This window comes from Salminus brasiliensis, chromosome 6 (genome assembly GCF_030463535.1).
Source record: "Salminus brasiliensis chromosome 6, fSalBra1.hap2, whole genome shotgun sequence".
Taxonomy (NCBI): domain Eukaryota; kingdom Metazoa; phylum Chordata; class Actinopteri; order Characiformes; family Bryconidae; genus Salminus; species Salminus brasiliensis.
The window spans coordinates 44,947,534-44,966,319 of record NC_132883.1 but is presented as its reverse complement, the minus strand read 5'-3'; the positions used below and the strand labels follow the sequence as shown (position 1 = coordinate 44,966,319).

The 18,786-nt window shown below is 41.0% G+C and overlaps 1 protein-coding gene across 2 annotated transcripts; it reads left to right on the top strand.

Moving 5' to 3' along the window:
• Window positions 1–65: 65 nt before the first annotated feature.
• On the top strand, window positions 66–6,622 carry ccdc157 (coiled-coil domain containing 157). 2 transcript variants are annotated; one of them, XM_072681150.1, is made up of 10 exons: window positions 66–392; window positions 816–978; window positions 1,828–2,271; window positions 2,492–2,714; window positions 2,806–2,883; window positions 3,773–3,945; window positions 4,238–4,414; window positions 4,657–4,822; window positions 5,701–5,821; window positions 5,960–6,622. In XM_072681150.1, the coding sequence occupies exons 1-10, from the start codon at window positions 145–147 to the stop codon at window positions 6,201–6,203; spliced, it is 2,037 nt and encodes a 678-aa protein (XP_072537251.1). In that variant the 5' UTR covers window positions 66–144; the 3' UTR covers window positions 6,204–6,622. The 2 variants fall into 2 exon arrangements, with proteins under 2 accessions (XP_072537251.1, XP_072537252.1); XM_072681151.1 differs by having other exon boundaries at window positions 5,701–5,867; window positions 5,960–6,015.
• Window positions 6,623–18,786: the final 12,164 nt, after the last annotated feature.

The following is an 18,786-nucleotide window of genomic DNA, read 5'->3' as shown; positions in this document are numbered from 1 at the left end:
GGAAGTGTAGTTTTAGCGGGTCAGCGTGGCGTCAGGACTACAGGTTGCCACGGCGACGAGAGAAACAGAAGAGGCAGAGACTCGTGGCAGAAAAATATAAAGTCTAGAAGTGTTTTCCTCATTTTTGGGAGCCTGTATGAAAGGATGGCGCATCTGTTGGGTCGCCAGGACTGTGTGGAGAGTCTCCGGAGGGACGTTATTGATCTGCAGGCGGCGGTTCTGGACGTGTTTTCCCGAACTGGACCGGTGCGCGTGCCGTCGTGGAAATTCCCAGATAAAGTGTCGTGCAATGTGGACCTGGTGCAGCTCCTGCAGGAGTATGACTACACTGAGGGAGAGACGGAGTTCAACCAGCACTCACACATCGTCCTGCTGGAGCTGCTGATTGACAGGTGGGCGTCTGATGAGTAGTAATAATCTGCACCTCTGAAACACATCTGAAATACTAAGGGCCATTTTTACATTTGTATTAAATTGTCTTAAATCTATCTATGATTAATATTATTTATTCTACATTTTATTAGTATTCCAATAGGAATATTACTTATTTCATAATCATTTGCCTTTTTTTTTATAGTACTATGATGTAAATATAAGTATGACTAATATGATTATTAAATCACTACAAGACAGGAACAGAATATTAATGGAACAAATGTATAATAATGTATAATAACAATAAAGATATATTATATATATATGTATATATAAAGCATTTTATGTATTCTATAGTTCAATGTACGTAATAGATAGTAACAGATGATTTAATAGATTGTGTGTGTGTGTGTGTGTGTGTGTGTGTTTCTCTGTCACAGACTGATGCTCCTTCTGCAGAGTTTTAACGTCTACACAGAGCTGACGATGGGCGCACAGAAAGCAGGCCGTTCTGGCCAAACTGGACCACCTGTGTCCATCGGTCCAGTGGTGAAGCGCTACTGGAGCAACCTGGTCCAGCTCAGCAGCCAGCAGCGACGAGGGGTAACACATTAATTATGCAGATTTGACCTGTACTGTAAAAATCTAGAGTTTATTATAAATACATGCATAAATGCTTCCATCATAATTAATATAAATTAAAATGATCACCAATCAATCATTTACAAGTTATAAATCCACAACATATTTAAAATGTATTCTTTTAAATAAAAATAAACAATTATTTTTTTAAAACATAGAAGTCATTAATATTATTTTGTACATACATATAAATAGTATATTATAAATAATACTATACTAGAATTAATAAAAATGATTTCAAAGAGTAGTTGCATACTGCTAATGCAATTAGTTGCATATACATGATTTATAATACATATAAATAACTACTTAGATACTTTTTAGTTATTGCCTACTTTGGGTTATGAGTTATAGGTTATTAGCTTTAAATAACCAAAAAAACAAAACAAAACAAAAAAACACACAAAAACCCCAAAACCTAAAGCTAGTTTTAATGAGGTTCAGATAATTGTAAAGATAAAAAAGATTAAGAAACATAATTATAATAAATTATAATAAATAATATTATATATTATATAATTATATATTATATATTATTATATATTATATATTATATTATATAATAAATTATTTTAAAATAATAATTATAATGGAAGCATTTATCAATGTTTACAGAATATAATTTTAACACATAATGCAGCAGTTATAAGGTAATTCTTAAGTTCATATTCAGTAAGGAATATTAAGTCATATTCCTGTTATTATAAAATGTTACTGTTTTGATTATTTCCATTATACTGCAGATATCTCCATCTGCTGATGTAGGATTAAATATCCAGTATGAGCCCAGGTCCATTCTCTCCTCTTTAGAAATCAGCCAGTGAGAGCAGCCAGCGCTCTCTGTCTGCTTCCCAACGCAGCATCTCACAGACGGACACAACATCGTCCACTTCCAGAACTGCCCTGAGCGCCCCATCCTCCAAATCCCACCACGCACCCCGAGCCTCCTCCACCACCCCCGGCAGGACAGCGCCTCCTGCCACCCCCTCTGAGTCCCGCAGTGTGAGTGTTCAGACGGTGGAGTCTGCTCTGGTGCCGTGCGCGGCGTGCGCCCGCGTTCAGTCCAGTCTGAAGGAGAGCGCGGAGGCGTGCTTGTCCCTGTGCCGGACTCTGGGTGTGGACTCCTTCCTGCAGCACCTCCTGGTGGCCGTGGAGGACACAGAGCAGCTGGGCCGCCTCACTGCAAGCGACCTGGCTCAGTGGGCGTGCGAGCAGCGCAGAGACATGGGCCGCATTGAACAGCATGTAACTGAGGTAAGGCGAGTCAGCATGACCAAGCATGGCCAAAATCAAATGCAGCTTACACTACGCTGGCCAACAGCTGGTTCACCAGATAGTTTACCAGCATGGGGAATGATTTCACCTGGATGACCAGCTTTGCTCAGGGACACAGACCATCAAAGACAAGCTTAGACCACCTACAAACAAAAGATTTCTTTAAACTAATGTAATGCCTGTTTGTTTTGATTTGGAGGTGAAAGAAACAGTGGATTCGCTCAGAAACAGACTGAAAAAAGCAGAAGAGCAGAGGGAGAAGCTGAAGGCTCAGCTGGAGAGAGAGAAGGAGAGAGCTGAGAGAGAAAGAGAGGAGAGGAGAAACAGGGAGGAGGAGTGGGAGCGGAGGCTGCAGGAGCTGAGGACCAGAGGAGAGGAGGTGCAGAGGAGTCTGCAGGGAGAGCAGGAGGAGCTAAAGAGAGGTAGAGAGGTCAGGGCTCTGGGTATTAGAGCTATTACAGTGTTTTACAGCCATAAACCTGCAGCTGCTTTTTCTTCTGCCGTTTGTTTTAGGAGCGAAAGCCTTAGAACTGAGAATTTCCGAGCTGAGTGGAGAGCTGGAGCTGCAGAGAGAAACACAGCAGAGTCTCCGTAAGCAAGCAATGAGCACAGCAGTGCTGCAGATTCTGGCCTTTTTATCAGAAACCCTTCCTGGTAAACTCTGTACTCTGTAAACTCTTGCTGATGTACAGTTGGAGACTGTAGCTCATGGGTGGATGCACAGTATGTGTTAGCCCTGCCTAATTTGTCAAGTTCTGTGGGTTCTAACTGTAGAGCCCCTTCTCAATAGTCAGGTTCTGTGGGTTCTGACCGCTCAGTCTATTCTCAATAGTCAGGTTCTGTGAGTTCTGACTGTAGGGCCACTTATCAATAGTCAGGTTCTGTGGGTTTTGACTGTAGAGTCCCTTCTCAATAGTCAGGTTCTGTGGGTTCTGACCGCTCAGTTTATTCTCAATAGTCAGGTTCTGTGGGTTCTGACTGCAGGGCCACTTCTTATTAGTCAGGTTATGTGGTTTCTGACTGCTCAGTCCCTTCACAGTTGTTAGGTTCTGTGGGTTCTGACTGCAGGGCCACTTCTCAATAGTCAGGTTCTGTGGGTTCTGACTGCAGGGCCACTTCTTATTAGTCAGGTTATGTGGTTTCTGACTGCTCAGTCCCTTCACAGTTGTTAGGTTCTGTGGGTTCTGACTGCAGGGCCACTTCTCAATAGTCAGGATCTGTGGGTTCTGACTGCAGGGCCACTTCTCAATAGTCAGGATCTGTGGGTTCTGACTGCTCAGCCTCTTCTCAGTTGCAAACTCCTGGCTAATACTCATGATTTCAGGAGAAACACTGGAGGAACAGGTGTCCACAAACTTTTGAAAATGTAGTTGATAATGGCACCAGATCTTGAGCGTGGTGGAGGAGGCTAGAGGGATGTTTTAGGGTGTTATGTTTGTGTGTGTGTGGTTGTGTGTTAGCTTCCTGTCTCTCTGTGCAGAGTGTGAGAGGGATTCTCTGGTGGAGGAAGTGCACTGTCTGCATCTGCGGGAGGAGGAGAGGAGGAGAGAGGAGCAGGAGAGCAGGAGAGAGTTAGAGATGGAGCTCAGTAACACACACACACTACTGGACAAGGAGAGCGCCAAATACCGCAGTGCACAGCGCCAACATGAGGTGTGTGACAATCAACATCATTCTCACCTGAACTTAAAGAATACATATGTGCAAATGTATGTGGACACCCCTTCTCATGAATGCATCCAGCATTGAGCCGTGGAGCAGTGGAAGAACTGTGTTCTCTGGAATGATGGTGGTGTTTTTGTTGGGGAGGTGGGGTTAAGGTGGGATGGTGATCATTTATCCAATTTCTTGACCTCACTAACGCTCCTGACACTGAATGCAACCAAATCCTCATGTCAATGATGTGTTATATATGTGTGTGTGTGTGTGTGTGTGTGTGAGACAGGCTATGCAGGTAAAGCAGTGTGCTCTGCTGGAGCGTGTGGGTGCGTTAGTGCAGCAGTGTGAGGACCTGCAGACTCGTCTGGAGGAGTGTGAGGATGAAAGGACAGAGCTCACACACACACTCACACACACCACACAAGAGAGAGACACACTGCAGGAACAACTTGCACAGCAACAGGTACTACACACACACACATACACACACACAAATCCCTATATTCCCAATTTGCTGATGATTCAGTGCAACACAGCATCTCTGACTTCACCACAGCTTCATTTGCTTCATTTGGTTGAATCAGATTTATTGATCTATTATAAAGTTATGATAATTGACTCTAATCTGTTATGGCATTCCATCATCAGTGTGGCTGAATCACCTCCTTAAGATCAGTGCATTTGAACCCTCCTGTTTCTGTGCAGTCCCAGTGCCAGTCTCTGAGTGAGGAGAGAGAGAGGCACTGTGCGCAGGTGGCTAAGCTGGAGGACAGTGTGTTCAGGCTGAAGGAGGATTTACAGCAGGCTGCTCAGAGAGAGCGGATACTGGTGGCTTTTCCTGAGCTTAACACTCAACACACAGCACCACAAAGTGAGATTCACACACACACACACACTTGGGTTTTTAATACTGTTGGGTCACTGTATGTACAGTAGTCAGGCCAACTTGAAATAATAGAGTAACTGATTACAAATATTTGAACTTAACTTAGTTTAGTCTAAAATTCTCTCTTATTTTTTTTTCCTTTACATCTCAGTTTGGTCAACAGTTGAGCCTTAAAAACATTAGTAAATAAGCTGCAGCTGAAACTGTGTAGGATGTTTGGTCTGTGGCTCCGCCCCCTCAATCTGTTAGGAGCAGCAGTTCGACCGTAGGGCCGGTCTAGAGCTGTGAAATTACACTACATAAAAAAACAGTTCTGAGTAAATTTACCTTCCCTTCTTTCTTAGACACAGAAATGTACACAGTGTTACAGCTCTAGAGTGGAGCAACTGTCTAACTGCCTGCTTGTTAGGAAACTCAGGAGATTCAGATTCCTTCAACGCCACAACCCTCTATGGGCAGGAGTCTGAGAATAAGAAGGCCTCCTCTCATGTGAAATGGAGGCTCTCTAACATGCAGATGGGAATAAACAGTAAACAAATATAGGGGGCGGAGCCACAGCCTAAATACCAGCCATCTTACACAGTATTACATCTTACAGTATTTAATCAGATGCAGCAGCAGCTCATTTACTGATGTTTTTGATGCTCAACTCAGTGTGCACTGCTAGCCAAGCAGAGATGCAGGAGTAAAAATGTGAGTGAGGGGAACCTTTAAATAAACTAGGTTCTAAGTATAAGAGTCAACTAAGTGTAATCAGATACTGCATCAGTCTCAAGTTGGACCTACTTTTCATTTTTCACTGTGTACTGAACAAACTGAATGTTTTCATATAAAGTCAGGACACTGCTTGCTCTCTCTCCAAGGTACAGGTGATGTTCTGGGTGATATGGAGCAGCAGCTGAAGGCCAACTCAGTGAGGATCAGAGTTCTGGAGCAGGAGAATGCATCTCTGAGCAACGGCCTGGCCAGACTGAGAGAGACTGCGTGGGTTTACATTTAAACAGCTAGCAAATTCAATCCTAAATATACTGTAAATACTGTAAACACACTGCAATAGTGCTGCTCAGAGATGCTAGATGATGGTCAGTGTACCCCCTCTCAAACTCTCATTCTCACTCCTAGTCAAAGCAGAGGAGACCGGCCTGGATGTCCAGACTCTGGAGGACCAGCAGGGTGCAAAGCTGAAACAGCAGCCGGGCGGCTGGGGAGCTGGGACCACCCTACGTCCCCTCAATCCTCCTCTCTTTCTCCTGTTCACCAGCAGACCCTCTGTCTCTCCCTCAGTCCAAACGCTGCAGAGACATACACCAAGATACGCCAAACTGTGCGCAGCCGCTCTGCCTGCGTCCCTCGCAGGAGGAAATGATGCAGCATACAGACCACATACACACATGTGACATGCTTGCGACATCCCCACAGCATGCAGGCTGAGCATGATTTTGAAGGTGAAACCACACTGGGTTTCCAGATGAAAAACCTGACTGTGCAGAATGCTCCACCAGATGATGTAAACAGTTACTATGGAGACCTTACACATCACCAAAACACTATCAACTGTGAGTCAGGCTGGCAGGTGTACCGATCACCAAGCACACACACATCAGTGTCTGACCCAGAAACAACCCCTGGGCCTCAATTGCTGGGTTACTGTAATACTGACAAAAAGGATGTTGTTTGTAACAAATAAAGATGTTTTTTATGCTGTAAGATGGAAAAACAAATAATGGAAAATCAAAATAACCATGACCTGTGATCTGTTTTGCACTAAATAAAAAGGTTATATATTATATATTTATATATTTACTGTACATGTGCTGTTTTGGAGATACATGTTTTTTGCATGGCAGCACCTTTATGGCACATCTCTCTCTTTATATGCCATAAAGGTGCCGCCATGCAAAAAACACGTATCAATAGTATGTGTAAGCAATACATTGTTTATTTGTTCTTTTACATTTAGAAATAAATAAATAAATAAAAAGTACAAAAATTATTATTATTATTACTACTACTACAATAGTACTAGTACTAGTGTTGGTAGTATGATATGCATATAGTATCCCTTTGGCTGTTCAGTAAGTTCAGGTATGACCTCTTTTAACCTCCTTTAACACACTGTGTTCAGATCTTACAGATGTTTTATCTAAACCTCTGGATGTGTAGAGCAGCTGATATGGTGGAAAACACAGATATTAGAGAAGCTGGTTAGTTTGGTGTTTCCAGCAGCAGCAGCAGCAGCAGCCCCGGCCCAGGTGTGTATCAGAGCAGGTAAACAAACACACACTGCAAGGCAGCTGAACCTCTGAGCCGAGCCCTGTGTTGCACAGGCGGGATTCACCCCAATATGGCAACCCTGCCGCTCAGGGATCTGATTGGCTCCCGCTTTTTTCCACGGTTTTGAATCTGACAGGATGAAGCGGGGGTGTGTATGGATGCCTGGAAGAGGTTGAGCCCTGTCACTGAGCGGTGTGTTCAGGCCGGTGTTGGTGACATGGTGAAACTGCAGTCACACACAGAGTGAAACTGCTTCAGCGCCACGCGCTCACCTCTGCCTGCTGTTTGTAGGCCAGGACTGTGTGCATGCGTCAGATCAGGAGCTGCAGGGTTAAAAGGGGAGCAAAAACATCTAAAAAACGGAAAACAAACGAAACCAGTGATCTTCTGATGATCGGAAAGGGGTGGAAGGTGTGGTCTGGTTGGGGGCAGTGATTGGCAAACGTGCAAACAGAGTTTAAAGCCTTCTGCTCGTGCACTTGCATCTTTTACTGTCATTAAAGCTCGTGCATATGAAGCATCACTGACTCACTTGCACACATCATGGGCAAATTATCAATAAGATCTAAACGCAAACAAGGAGCAAACCCAGCACAGAGTGTGTATGATCGACATAAAGGTAAGCTACCCTGCTGTTTTACCTGTTGTACTTTACTGCACTGCTTAATGCGTAACAGTCATATGGTCACATAGTCATAATATGCAATTGCAAGGAAGATAATAATAATAGTAATAATTATGTGTCAGATGCATTAGTACTATTAGTAGTGTTGCATTATTATGTAAGGTGATGCATTATTAGTAAAAGTATAATATATATTAATGCATATTTATATTAATAATATCTTATGATAATTCATATTATAATGACATTATTATAGTTGTAGGCATATATGTATGGAGATGTTTTAATGAACACAGTGATGTAAAAACTCTACTTTGTGTATGAGGAAATAAACTCACACACACACACACATTATATATATATATATATATATATATATATATATATATATATATATATATATATATATACACATTTGCAATTTAATTGCAAAAAAAATGATAAACTTTATTTTATACTAAAATATTATTACAGACTATTATACTGGTCATTTCTGCATATTTGGGGGCTTAGGTCACACAACAATAGAACAATAATTAGTCATTAATTAAAGCATTTTTATGAGTAAATCAATCAGAAAATCTCCAGACAATATAAACACTGAGCACTCGAACACCTCTGGTGGCTCAGTTGCACTTACAGCAAGGAATGGCCCTGATTATTAATATCATAAAAAAATGAAACCTAAGAACACACAGCTGCAGTTCTTCCCATAATGTGAAAACTGACTTCAGCTCCTGCGTTTTTCCTGCAGCCTCCTGGGTTGGTTTGGAGGAGAACCCTGAAGTGAGAGCGGTGCAGCATCCGTCAGGTAAGAAAACAAGCCCCTGTCATTCATCATCAGGCCCTGCATGTTCCTCATCCTGCTTAATAAAGTCCTGACTGAGTTCAGTTCTGCTGTAAACTGCCTCTGAATTGTTTTCCTCCTTCTTTATAAGCAGTGATTACTTTATCGTTTCAGCTGGGGGACTTTCAGCACCTCTCTCTCCCTCCACTCTGAACACTAACCTCTCAGCTTTTGGAGAAAGTTTCGTCTGTGCTCCAGCGTTCTGCCACAACACAGTCGGAAGAGATGTGAACATGGTTTTCATTACAAAAGATGGTGAGTTAGAGTTAGCCTGTCTGGGTGCTGTGAGATGTGCAGTATATGTATAGCGCCCTGCTGGAACTGTCATTTTCATTTCTGTATTATTTCATTAAAAGTCAGTATTTGCTAAAATAATATGATGATCATTATTTGGTACAGTGCAGTTCTCTATTTATAGTTCTATAAATATATTCTTATTATTTTTCCAGTTGTGGTGACCCAGACAACTGAGTCGGTCGTCAGTGAGAACAGACCTGTAGCTCAGGTGAGACTCGACTGTGCTTTACATCAGTAAGCAGGTGAAAATATAGGTCTTTAAATACAAATACAAACAATATCTGTGTTCTGTTTGCTAAAACAGGAGGCTCTGACTGATATTGACACCATCTCAAAAACGTAAGTGTTTACATTGTATGAAGCTACACCTCACAGCTGCAGGGCCATTTATACAGACTTTATATATATATATATATATATAAATATAAATTTGTATTGTTTAACACTGTAAACAATAAAGTTTATTCACACAGATTTAACTGTTGTTTGTTTGTCTCTCAGCATTCTCAGGACTCCTAAAAAGTTCAAGAAAAAATCACATAACATTTTCAGCCAAAACAGAAGCAAATGTCGACATTCCAGCAGAAGAAACATCACCTGCAGCAGACTGGATTTTGAGGATGTTAAGGACCTGCTCGCCCTGGACAAGGGGAAGCATGTTGTTCTTCGACCAGGAGGACACAAGCTGACCAGCGTGACTGGAGAGATCGCAGGGACTCGAGTGACTGCAGACTACCACTGTTACGAATGTGGCGCTGCCATCCACCGCTTTAAAGCCAAAGCCTTTAGAGTCAAGTGCACCAAGTGCGACCACAGCTGGAAGTGTGCCAAAGTCCAGTGCATGTGCACGGCCGAAATCACCATCGAACTGCCCAGAGGTGAAAAGCAGACCGTGGTCCTGAGTGATTCGCTGCTGCGCTCGATTGTGCGCTTTGACACAGAGGGATACTGTAACACGGACAAAATCGAGAAAAAGGTTCTAAAGGTGGGGAACATACGGGTGGACTTTGTGGATGGGGATCCGAACAAGGTGACTGTATCATAGCCTTATGATACATTGAGGCCTAAAGACTGATGCTTCCTTGACAAAGGGGGGCAAAGGAGGACATTACTGATGCCCAGGCTGCTGAGAAATAGTGCTGCTTAATAGTAATTGTCATTATTTTGGTTCTTTTGGTAAATCTTGCTATATCAGAAACTAAGCAAAACAGTTTTATTCCTAAACAGGATTTAGAGGACTATAACTTGAAGCCCATATCATGGTAGAAATCATCTAGGTATCCTTACTTTTTGTGAATATGAGGTTTACATGGTTTATGAACATTGGCAAACATACCACTCAGTGCATATATGAAAACACGCTGCAGAAATGGCCTGTTTTGAACCCAGTTGTTGTGATGTCTCAAAACCCAACACATTTCCTGCTGGTTACGGTTCATCCACTCCCATGCATGCAGTCTGTTTAATTCTAAGGGATCAAGAGAGGTTGGGAAATGATTGTGTAAAAATGTATTATGACTATTTGTGGTTAATAAGTCTACACTTAATGTCCCAGGTGGGACTCATGGAAAGCTGTGTGATATGAGCCTTTTAAAACACCTCAAATATAATGATAATACAATAGTGCAAAAGACAAAAGCCTTCAACTGGGCCTAGTTGCTCTTTGCTCCTACTGGAATTTGATTAATTGATCAGGAGGAATTCTGCAGTAAAATTGTACATGTATGTTCAGTGATACAACTTTCATATAAGGGTTACCAGTAAACTCACCACAGGAAGTGAGACTTCAGTAGTAATGTGTGCACCGTGTGCTCTCTAAATTTCTCCTATTTTTTCATGAGCCTCGTTTGCCCTCCCTGCCCTCAGTTTAGCAGCTTCAGTGTTTCAGTGTGTTTACATGAGCCACTTTCACTTTCACTTTCACTTTGTTCACCCACACATGTTCTTATTAAACTAGTATGATTATCGAATCAAATGCACTATACATTGATTTTAGATACATTTTATACATATTAAAAATATACTCTTTTAAAAATGACGCAAAAAATAATACTTTAGAAGTACACATCACGTGACGGTGAGCCGCCAAAGCTTCCCTCGTGCGAAAGGCGCCAAACAGATTTTGAATCTCAGTATTTGGCGCCAACCGAGACTTGAATCTAGTACTTCCGCCTGGAAAGCGCGCCTTTTAAAAGCCCCAGTCAAACCCGGGTCAGGGAGAACTGCAGAGACACACATTAAACGAAATCCAGCTCAGGATCAACACCTTTACTTCAGGAGCTCCGATCTGTTTCACCTCAACCGGTAAGACTCACTGTTTGCCCTGTTTCAGGGTTCAGATGAATTCAAGTGGCAACAAATACTCCTGTAATCAGTGCAGTCAGATTATTAATTATCAACCAGGTATCTGCCCACAGCTGAGGAGCAGAACACAGACAATCTGCTGAAATGAGCCCTCACTGCTGGACAGTATGACCTACCTAACCTTGATGAAGTGAAATGTTAAGCTTAGGAAATGTGTAGTAATGTAAGCTGTTTCCTGGTTATGTAATGCAAAAGTTCTACATTAATTCTTTCATCAGAAAGCGGACTGTAAGTACAGACCATAAACAGATTTCAGAACAGTGTCCAAATATTTAGAAGCACTGCACACGTCTTTATATTTTAGTGCCAAAATATAGTAATGCAACAACAACAACAAAAGATGTCAGCAGAAAAAAATATACTAATATTGTTTTATTATTATTCAATTTGATTTAATAATCATACATTTTAGTATTAATAGTAAAAGTTTTAGGATTATTTATTATTGCTGATATCTTTTTTTGGAATTTGCAGTACCTCTTGCATCCTAACAGCATCTAACAATAACCAAACAAGGACACCACTGTACTATTTCTTTTACTTCCTAAAGAGTGGAGACGTGGAGACATGGTGTCCATCCACAAATCTGCTCTTTCCTTCAAGATCAATAAAATACTTCAGTCTAAAAAACTGTGGGTCGGTCCCTGTGCGAGTGTGGTACACACTTCATCACAGGTTACACATTATAGTTTAGTTAATGATGTTAAAGTCAAGAGTTTTAATGTTAGAAGTCAAAGTAGTGAATTTTAAAGCTGCAGTCCGAACATAGAGCTGCAGTCCACCTGTTAACTAGGATTATTATGGATTAAATGAATTGCATTAGTCCACTTTAATAAACCATCATTCATCACTCATATTACTTTTATTCTATTTATCCACATAACGACACTCTGGTCGCTGATCACCAACCACGTGACATATTAGTTTGCCTGACCGGCTGGAAGATTTTAACAGCTATAAATCAGTGTGGTGTTCTTCTGTTTATGCTTTGTCAGTCTCCTGCGTTTTTACTGATTCCTGTAAAGCTGCTTTGTGACAATAGCAGTTGTAGAAAGCGCTACACAAAAAAATTAAATGATATTGATTTGATTTAATGATCAATTCAGTTGGGCATTCTTACACTATTAGATTGGCAAAGTTACATTTTGTGTTTACCTCCAGTCATGTTGGAAGGCCTGCTTTCACCCAAAAAAGGAAGCATTACGGATGGCCAAGTACATGCTCTTCTACTTATGGCTTTGTAGTCCGGTTTCCTTCCTTCTCTCAAAAACACATGGTGGGTGAATTTGCTATGCTAAATTTCCCCTATGTTTGAGTGTGTGTGTGAATGGGTGCGCATGGTGCCCAGTGGTGGACTGATCGTTCTTCACACCCAGTTTCTCCTTCCTCAAAATTCATGGCTGAGGTACCCTTGAGCAAGCCAGCTGCTTCTTGGGGGCTAAGGTGGCTGCTTATTGTGTTCTTACTGCCCCTATTCACTAGTGTGGGTGTGAATGTGGAGGTTGAATTGTGTGTGTGTTTTTCTTTTTTTGGTCATGGCCTTACATTTTAAGTACTAAACTCTTCAAATGCTGAATTATGTGATTTTTTTTTTTATCACGCCCGAGTGTGCATGAATTCTTGATTGCTCTGAATATCTCATCAACATTTGGAAATGTTAACTGATAATTGCTGCATTGTTAAACTGGTGTTTCATATTTTTTCTGGTAGAGCGAGGTCATTGCCGCTGAATGCAGTGTTTGTGTAAGGACAAGTACACACTCACTTCAGTATTGGTCACTGCAGCCCTCAGTACTGGATCATGGGCAAACAACGAAAACAAAGAAAATACTCAACACAGAAGCCATATGGACGGCAAACCAGTGAGTCTTCCGACCTAATCATCATCAAAAATCACTGGATATACCTTAAAAGAGCAGAGCAGACAGACTGATGGATAGACAGACAGATACATACATACTTTATTGATCATGAAGGAATTTTAGCATCAAGCAGCATAACACAGTAGCACACTACAGTATCAGGTACAGACAGGACTCTGATGCCGATACACATACCAATACAATAATTAAATAATGAAATTATGAAGAAAGATCTCAATATTAATCCAGTTGGACGAATAAGGAAATAAAGTGGCTTAGTGAACAATAACATCCAAGCTTTAAATCATATCACCAAAATAAATCACACCTCGTTTTCTGATTGATTCTAATGCAGCCATTAAATGATCTAAGGTTGTATTGCTTTCCTCCTGTGATTTGTGTGTTCTCTGTTTTTAACAGGGCTTCAAACTGCTGAAAGGGTTTTAGCACCATATTCTCCACCTGCCAGCATTTCAGCGTCTGGTGGAAGTCATGTTTGCGCTCAAACCTTGAGTCAAAACAAAATATCAGGACCCGTGACTATTAATACTAGAGTTTTTGGTAAGAACGATGGTGAGTTTGGGCTTGGGGTTGTACTTAAATGGTGTAGATTATAGTTAAAATTATTAAATGACAGTAGTATTATGTTTTTTTGTTCATGGTATTACCATCCCTGGAAATAAAAACAGACACTCTTTAAATAATAAAGTCAAACAAGACACATTTCCAGTATTAATGGTCACAATACCTGGCCTTTATAAATCACTCCTGAGTTTCTCAGAACATATTGATCTGTATTTATTTTAGACTGATTCTAGATCAGCACGGGTTTGTAGATCCAGATCCAGATCTCATGTAATATGTTTTGTAATATTCCATCTCTCTTTAGTTGCAGTGAAACAGAATGACTCCGCTCCGGTCAGTGAACACACACCTTTAGCTCAGGTAAGGTGGTCATTAAATTCTCTCTAAAATATCCTCACATTTACCCACAGTCTCACACAGTCTTTACATTCAAATACATACAAAAAAAAACATCTGTCTTCTGGCTGTTAATTGGCTGTTATTTCTGTCAAATCCAAAGGCTTTCACTGACGGTGAGGACTTTTCAAAAACGTAAGTATAGACTGTATGACACTGTTATTTAACTGCATGCTAATCTGAGTCTTAAAAGTATTAAGATGAATCTACTTGTTTTTTTTTCTCTTAGCGTTCTCAGGACCCCTGAAAACCTGGAGAAGAAAACACAGACCAATCAGAGTCCACACAAAAGCACAGAAGTGGCCAGCAGATTAAATGTCTCCCGCAGGAAGTTGACTTTTGATGATGATTATATGGATCAACTTCCACCCAAGGCTAAGGCCCAGGAAGATTGTGTTCATTCATCAGCAGAAGGACACAGCATCACCGGAGAGATCACAGGGACTGAAGTGACCATCAGCTACCGCTGTGATAAATGTCATGCTGTGATCCGCAACTTTAAGGCCAAAGACTTTAGTGTCAAGTGCACTGAATGCAGGCACAGCTGGAAGTGCACCAAATTACAGTTCATAAGCCATGCCGAAATCACCATCGAACTGCCCAGAGGTGTAAAGCAGACCGTGGTCCTGAGTGATACACTGCTGCGCTCGATTGTGAGCTTTAACACAGAGGGATACTGTAACACGAAGCAAATCGAGGAAAAAGTTCTAAAGGTGGGGAACGTAAGAGTGGACTTTGAGAATGGACATTTAAGAAGGGTGCAAAGGATTGCACCAAATTAGAAGAGTTCCCTGGATTCTACCAGGGGATGACCTCCTGTAATGTGCATGTATGCTTCATATGAAGCGAAGAAAGTGGTGTGCAGAGTTTGGGCTCCCATTCTGCGGACACTGGCATGGCAAAAGCTGTGCTCACAAGACTTGGTTACCGTAGCAACCCATTTTTAACTTTAACGTTTACTTGAACTAAACTATACTTGAAATATTGTCTGTGTTACAGATATATAAAAAGGAACATATATAAGAGGATACAGTAAAATAGAGTAAAGTTCATCGACAGGGCAACACATTCACAACCCAGAGACAGAGAGATGTGCGAGTGTCCACTCTGGGGAGAGGTGTGTCTGAATTCACTATCCCCTAAATGTGAAAATCCAGGTAACTATATAGAGCACTATTATGGGGAACTGAATTCGGCAAAGAAGTGAACGATTTCGGACATGCTTGTGTGAGCTCATTGCTGTGCAGCAGCAAATTGCGTTGCATAAACAGCATAACTGACGGCCGTCCTCAGAGAAGCTGCACGCAAATCTTCAAACCAAATGATGTGATGGATTATGGGTATTTCATGTGTGTTTAGTGTACAACATTTGTACACTATATATTACAGTGCATTGTAGAATTGTAACATTTCACAGAAAATTCCCCACTATGTTTTCGGACACAGCTGTGGTCAAAGTTATCATAATTGCAGATTATACGTAAACCTGAAGATTTAATTATTCTTTATATTTAAAAGAAAGATGTCCAAACTTCTGGTATTGGTCTCTAAGGCCTAATATTATTGACTAGTTAGAAAGCCATTGAATGGCATCTCTCATGGATGGCTACATCAGCCGTGTCTAACATTTTGTTGTTTATCTTAGTTGATGTAAAAGGCTCCACCGTGGAGCCTAGAACAGCTTACAAAGCACAGGTTCTTATCTTGTGTTGTCACATTTTGTCATCTAATGAAATGGAAAGTGTCAAAGTATTATTGTTTTATACAGAACTGTTGATGTTAGCCATCCAAAGTTCAAAAGTGAGCTGTATTACTCTAGACTTACTGGATTTTTTTTTAGCATTTTAGGTCCATGTTCTGTACAAAACATTTTAATTGGGGTAAATCATAGCAGCTCACACTTGTACAGTATGATCAGTGGCTCAGTTGAATGTCAAGAACATTAGTAATGAATATTACTAATAGCATTATGAGTTGTCTTGCCTTTATGTTTTCTCTTTCTGGTCTGTGTCCCTGTTTTGTCCATGGCTCTGTTTCTTGTCTCCGCCTTGTCATTAGTGTTCCCACCTGTGTCTCCTCTGTAGCCCTGCACTCAGGTCTCAGGTGTTTGTTGTTCTTTTGATAAGTAGTCTTTGTAGTTTCAGTGTTTCTTTGTCTGGTCTTGTACTTGTTCATAGTTCTTGGCAGTTTATGGTATGTTAGTGTGGCCTGTCCCAGTGTTTGTTTGTTTTGTTCTCCAGTTTGTTCCTTTAGGTCCTGTCTTGCTTTGTTTGGTTTAGGGTTTATTAAAGTGCCTGCATTTACATCCACCTTTGCCCCTGTGCTGGGGGCACTTGCCACCCTCTGCTCCTGTGCAGATTTGCCAGGCTGACCCCTCAGAATGCACATTTACATTTATGGCATTTAGCTGATGCTCTTATCCAGAGCGGCTTACAAGGTTACTCGTATTACAAAGGTGGGCCAACCTAGTTTTAGGAGTCCAAGGACTCTTATTGGTGTAGCGCAGCATAGTGACCCAGACCGGGAATTGAACCCCAGTCTCCCACATGGTGTGGTAGCTCACTGGCAGGTAGTGGTGTTATCTGTTGCACCACACCAACTACACATCTGCCTGGTTATACAGTGTATAAACTTCAGTAAGGTCAGGTTCTGATGTTGGATGATTAGTTTTGACACTTCAGCTCAACCCAAAGGTTTTGGATGGAGCTCCATCAATGCAGTTCTCTTTTGAAAATGTATGATTATTCTATTGAGTGGAGGTGAAATGCACAAAAGGCCTTGAGTGTACTTCTAAAAGTGATCTCCCTTAGACCATCATACAGCATGCATTACTGTCCTCTGTGCCTTCCAGTGGATCCTTCAAATCTTCTGTCAAAGCACCTCTTTTGTGATTATGCAGAGGATAGCAGACAGGATGACGATGATAAAACAATAAAACAGAAAATCTGAATTAATGGTGTTTACTCAACTGTATTTTTGTTCTTTTACTTATAACTAACACTATCCCCTTCTGGGACCCAGCAATTCCTTTAAGTCCTCTGTAGTGGACATATGTCTGAGACCTATAAGCTAATCACAATTTATGGAATCTGCACTGTCAAGAGGACATCCTGGGCTTTGCAGTGAGGCCTCAGTGATGAACTGACGAACAGAGCACAGGGACTTTCTTTTCCAAATGGTAACCATTGCAGCTTTTACATTTTACGGGAGGAAAGTAACAGCAGGGGAGAGTAATCACTTTTTTGCAGATATTTTTTCTTTTGCTAATGATCAAATTGTTTTTTCAAAGTGAGATACTTAACTTCAATTCTGTAAAATTTCAGAAATGCACAGTCATCTGCTGCACCTCCTAATTACCCAGTTACCATACTTTAGAAAGCAAAGAGCTGAATGAGTCCAACAGATATTTACTGAAAATAACTTAAGAGGGGGACCTACTAACTTTCTAGGAGCCTGAGCAGAATTCTTTTGCTGGTTTTTGGAAAGATAGAGCACCCAAACCAGCAGGAGGTGCTCTTAGATCTCTGAAGGAAGCCTTTTATAGTTCATATTTGTTTCCTCTCAAAGTTCTGTTTTTTATGTTAATGAAAATTAATTCAATACGCTTACATAGCCCATACATTCTGAGACCAAGCAAGATCCAATGTCCACTATAAGGAATGTGATAAAATATAAAAAGTTTTATAAATATAATAAATATACATTTATTTAGCTGTAAAATGTTCTTTCAACCACAATAATCTAAATATGATACATCCAAAAAACTTCAATCATCTAAATATCATCTAAAAAACTTAAATCATATGAATATCTAAATACTAAATGCTTTTTTCTGGGCCTCAGGAGGATAAGAAAAAGACCAAGGCCAGGTAGGAGAGCTCTGTTATCTGACTCCTTACAATCAAGAAGGTCTTAGGAGTCTAAACCCACACATACTGGTTTTCTTAATGAGATAAAGTCTTATATAAAGATGATGACTAAATGTCTGGAGGAATCCATGCTGGGTTCTTCACAAGTTCTCTGCAAGGCTTTCCTACTGAAAGAAGCAGCCTTTGGTGACATAACAGCCAAGAAATGCTGTCTGCCTCGGCTGCGTCCTTGGTTTTAAGGCATGTCTACTGTTTGACAGCATGGGCCGCCTGTCTCACCCACTGGATCAGCTGTGTGGAAGCTGAAATCGTGCAGAACCTTAGAAAGAAACACTGCTCTACATTCTTTATAAAGGGCTCTGTAGTAGCTCTTTAGTAAATGCTATGCTGCTAAAAAAAACCTGTGACATTTTAAAGAACCACTAGGACGATGAAATGGTTCTTGTGCCGGGTTCAGGTGCTCCTCCGAGTGGTAAAAAAACAGATAGTTTTATATACAAACCTTTTAAGAACCTTTTTCTAAGTATAGCAGTGTATCTAAAGTAGTTTATAGTACTAAAATGTCTCATGTGGACTTGGTCTTGATTTGGTCTTGTTCTCATGTGGACTTGGTCTTGATTCAGTTGTGTTCTCATTTGGACTTGGTCTTGATTCAGTCTTGTTCTCATGTGGACTTGGTCTTGATTCAGTCTTGTTCTCATTTGGACTTGGTCCCCCTTTGCAGCTCCAACAGCAGGTTTGCAGCTCTTCAGTTATTGAGTCAGCAGAGCGTTGGAGATTGTTCTGCACTATGCTCCTCAGCAAAAAGCATATTTCACTAAATGCATTAG

What these genes read in the sequence shown, in the direction of transcription:
- ccdc157 (XM_072681150.1), top strand. Translation starts at nt 145, where the DNA reads ATGGCGCATCTGTTGGGTCGCCAGGACTGTGTGGAGAGTCTCCGGAGG. An exon ending in AGAAACACAGCAGAGTCTCC is followed by an intron (nt 2,884 to 3,772) that starts GTAAGCAAGCAA and finishes CTCTCTGTGCAG; the next exon opens with AGTGTGAGAGGGATTCTCTG. An exon ending in GTGCACAGCGCCAACATGAG is followed by an intron (nt 3,946 to 4,237) that starts GTGTGTGACAAT and finishes TGTGTGAGACAG; the next exon opens with GCTATGCAGGTAAAGCAGTG.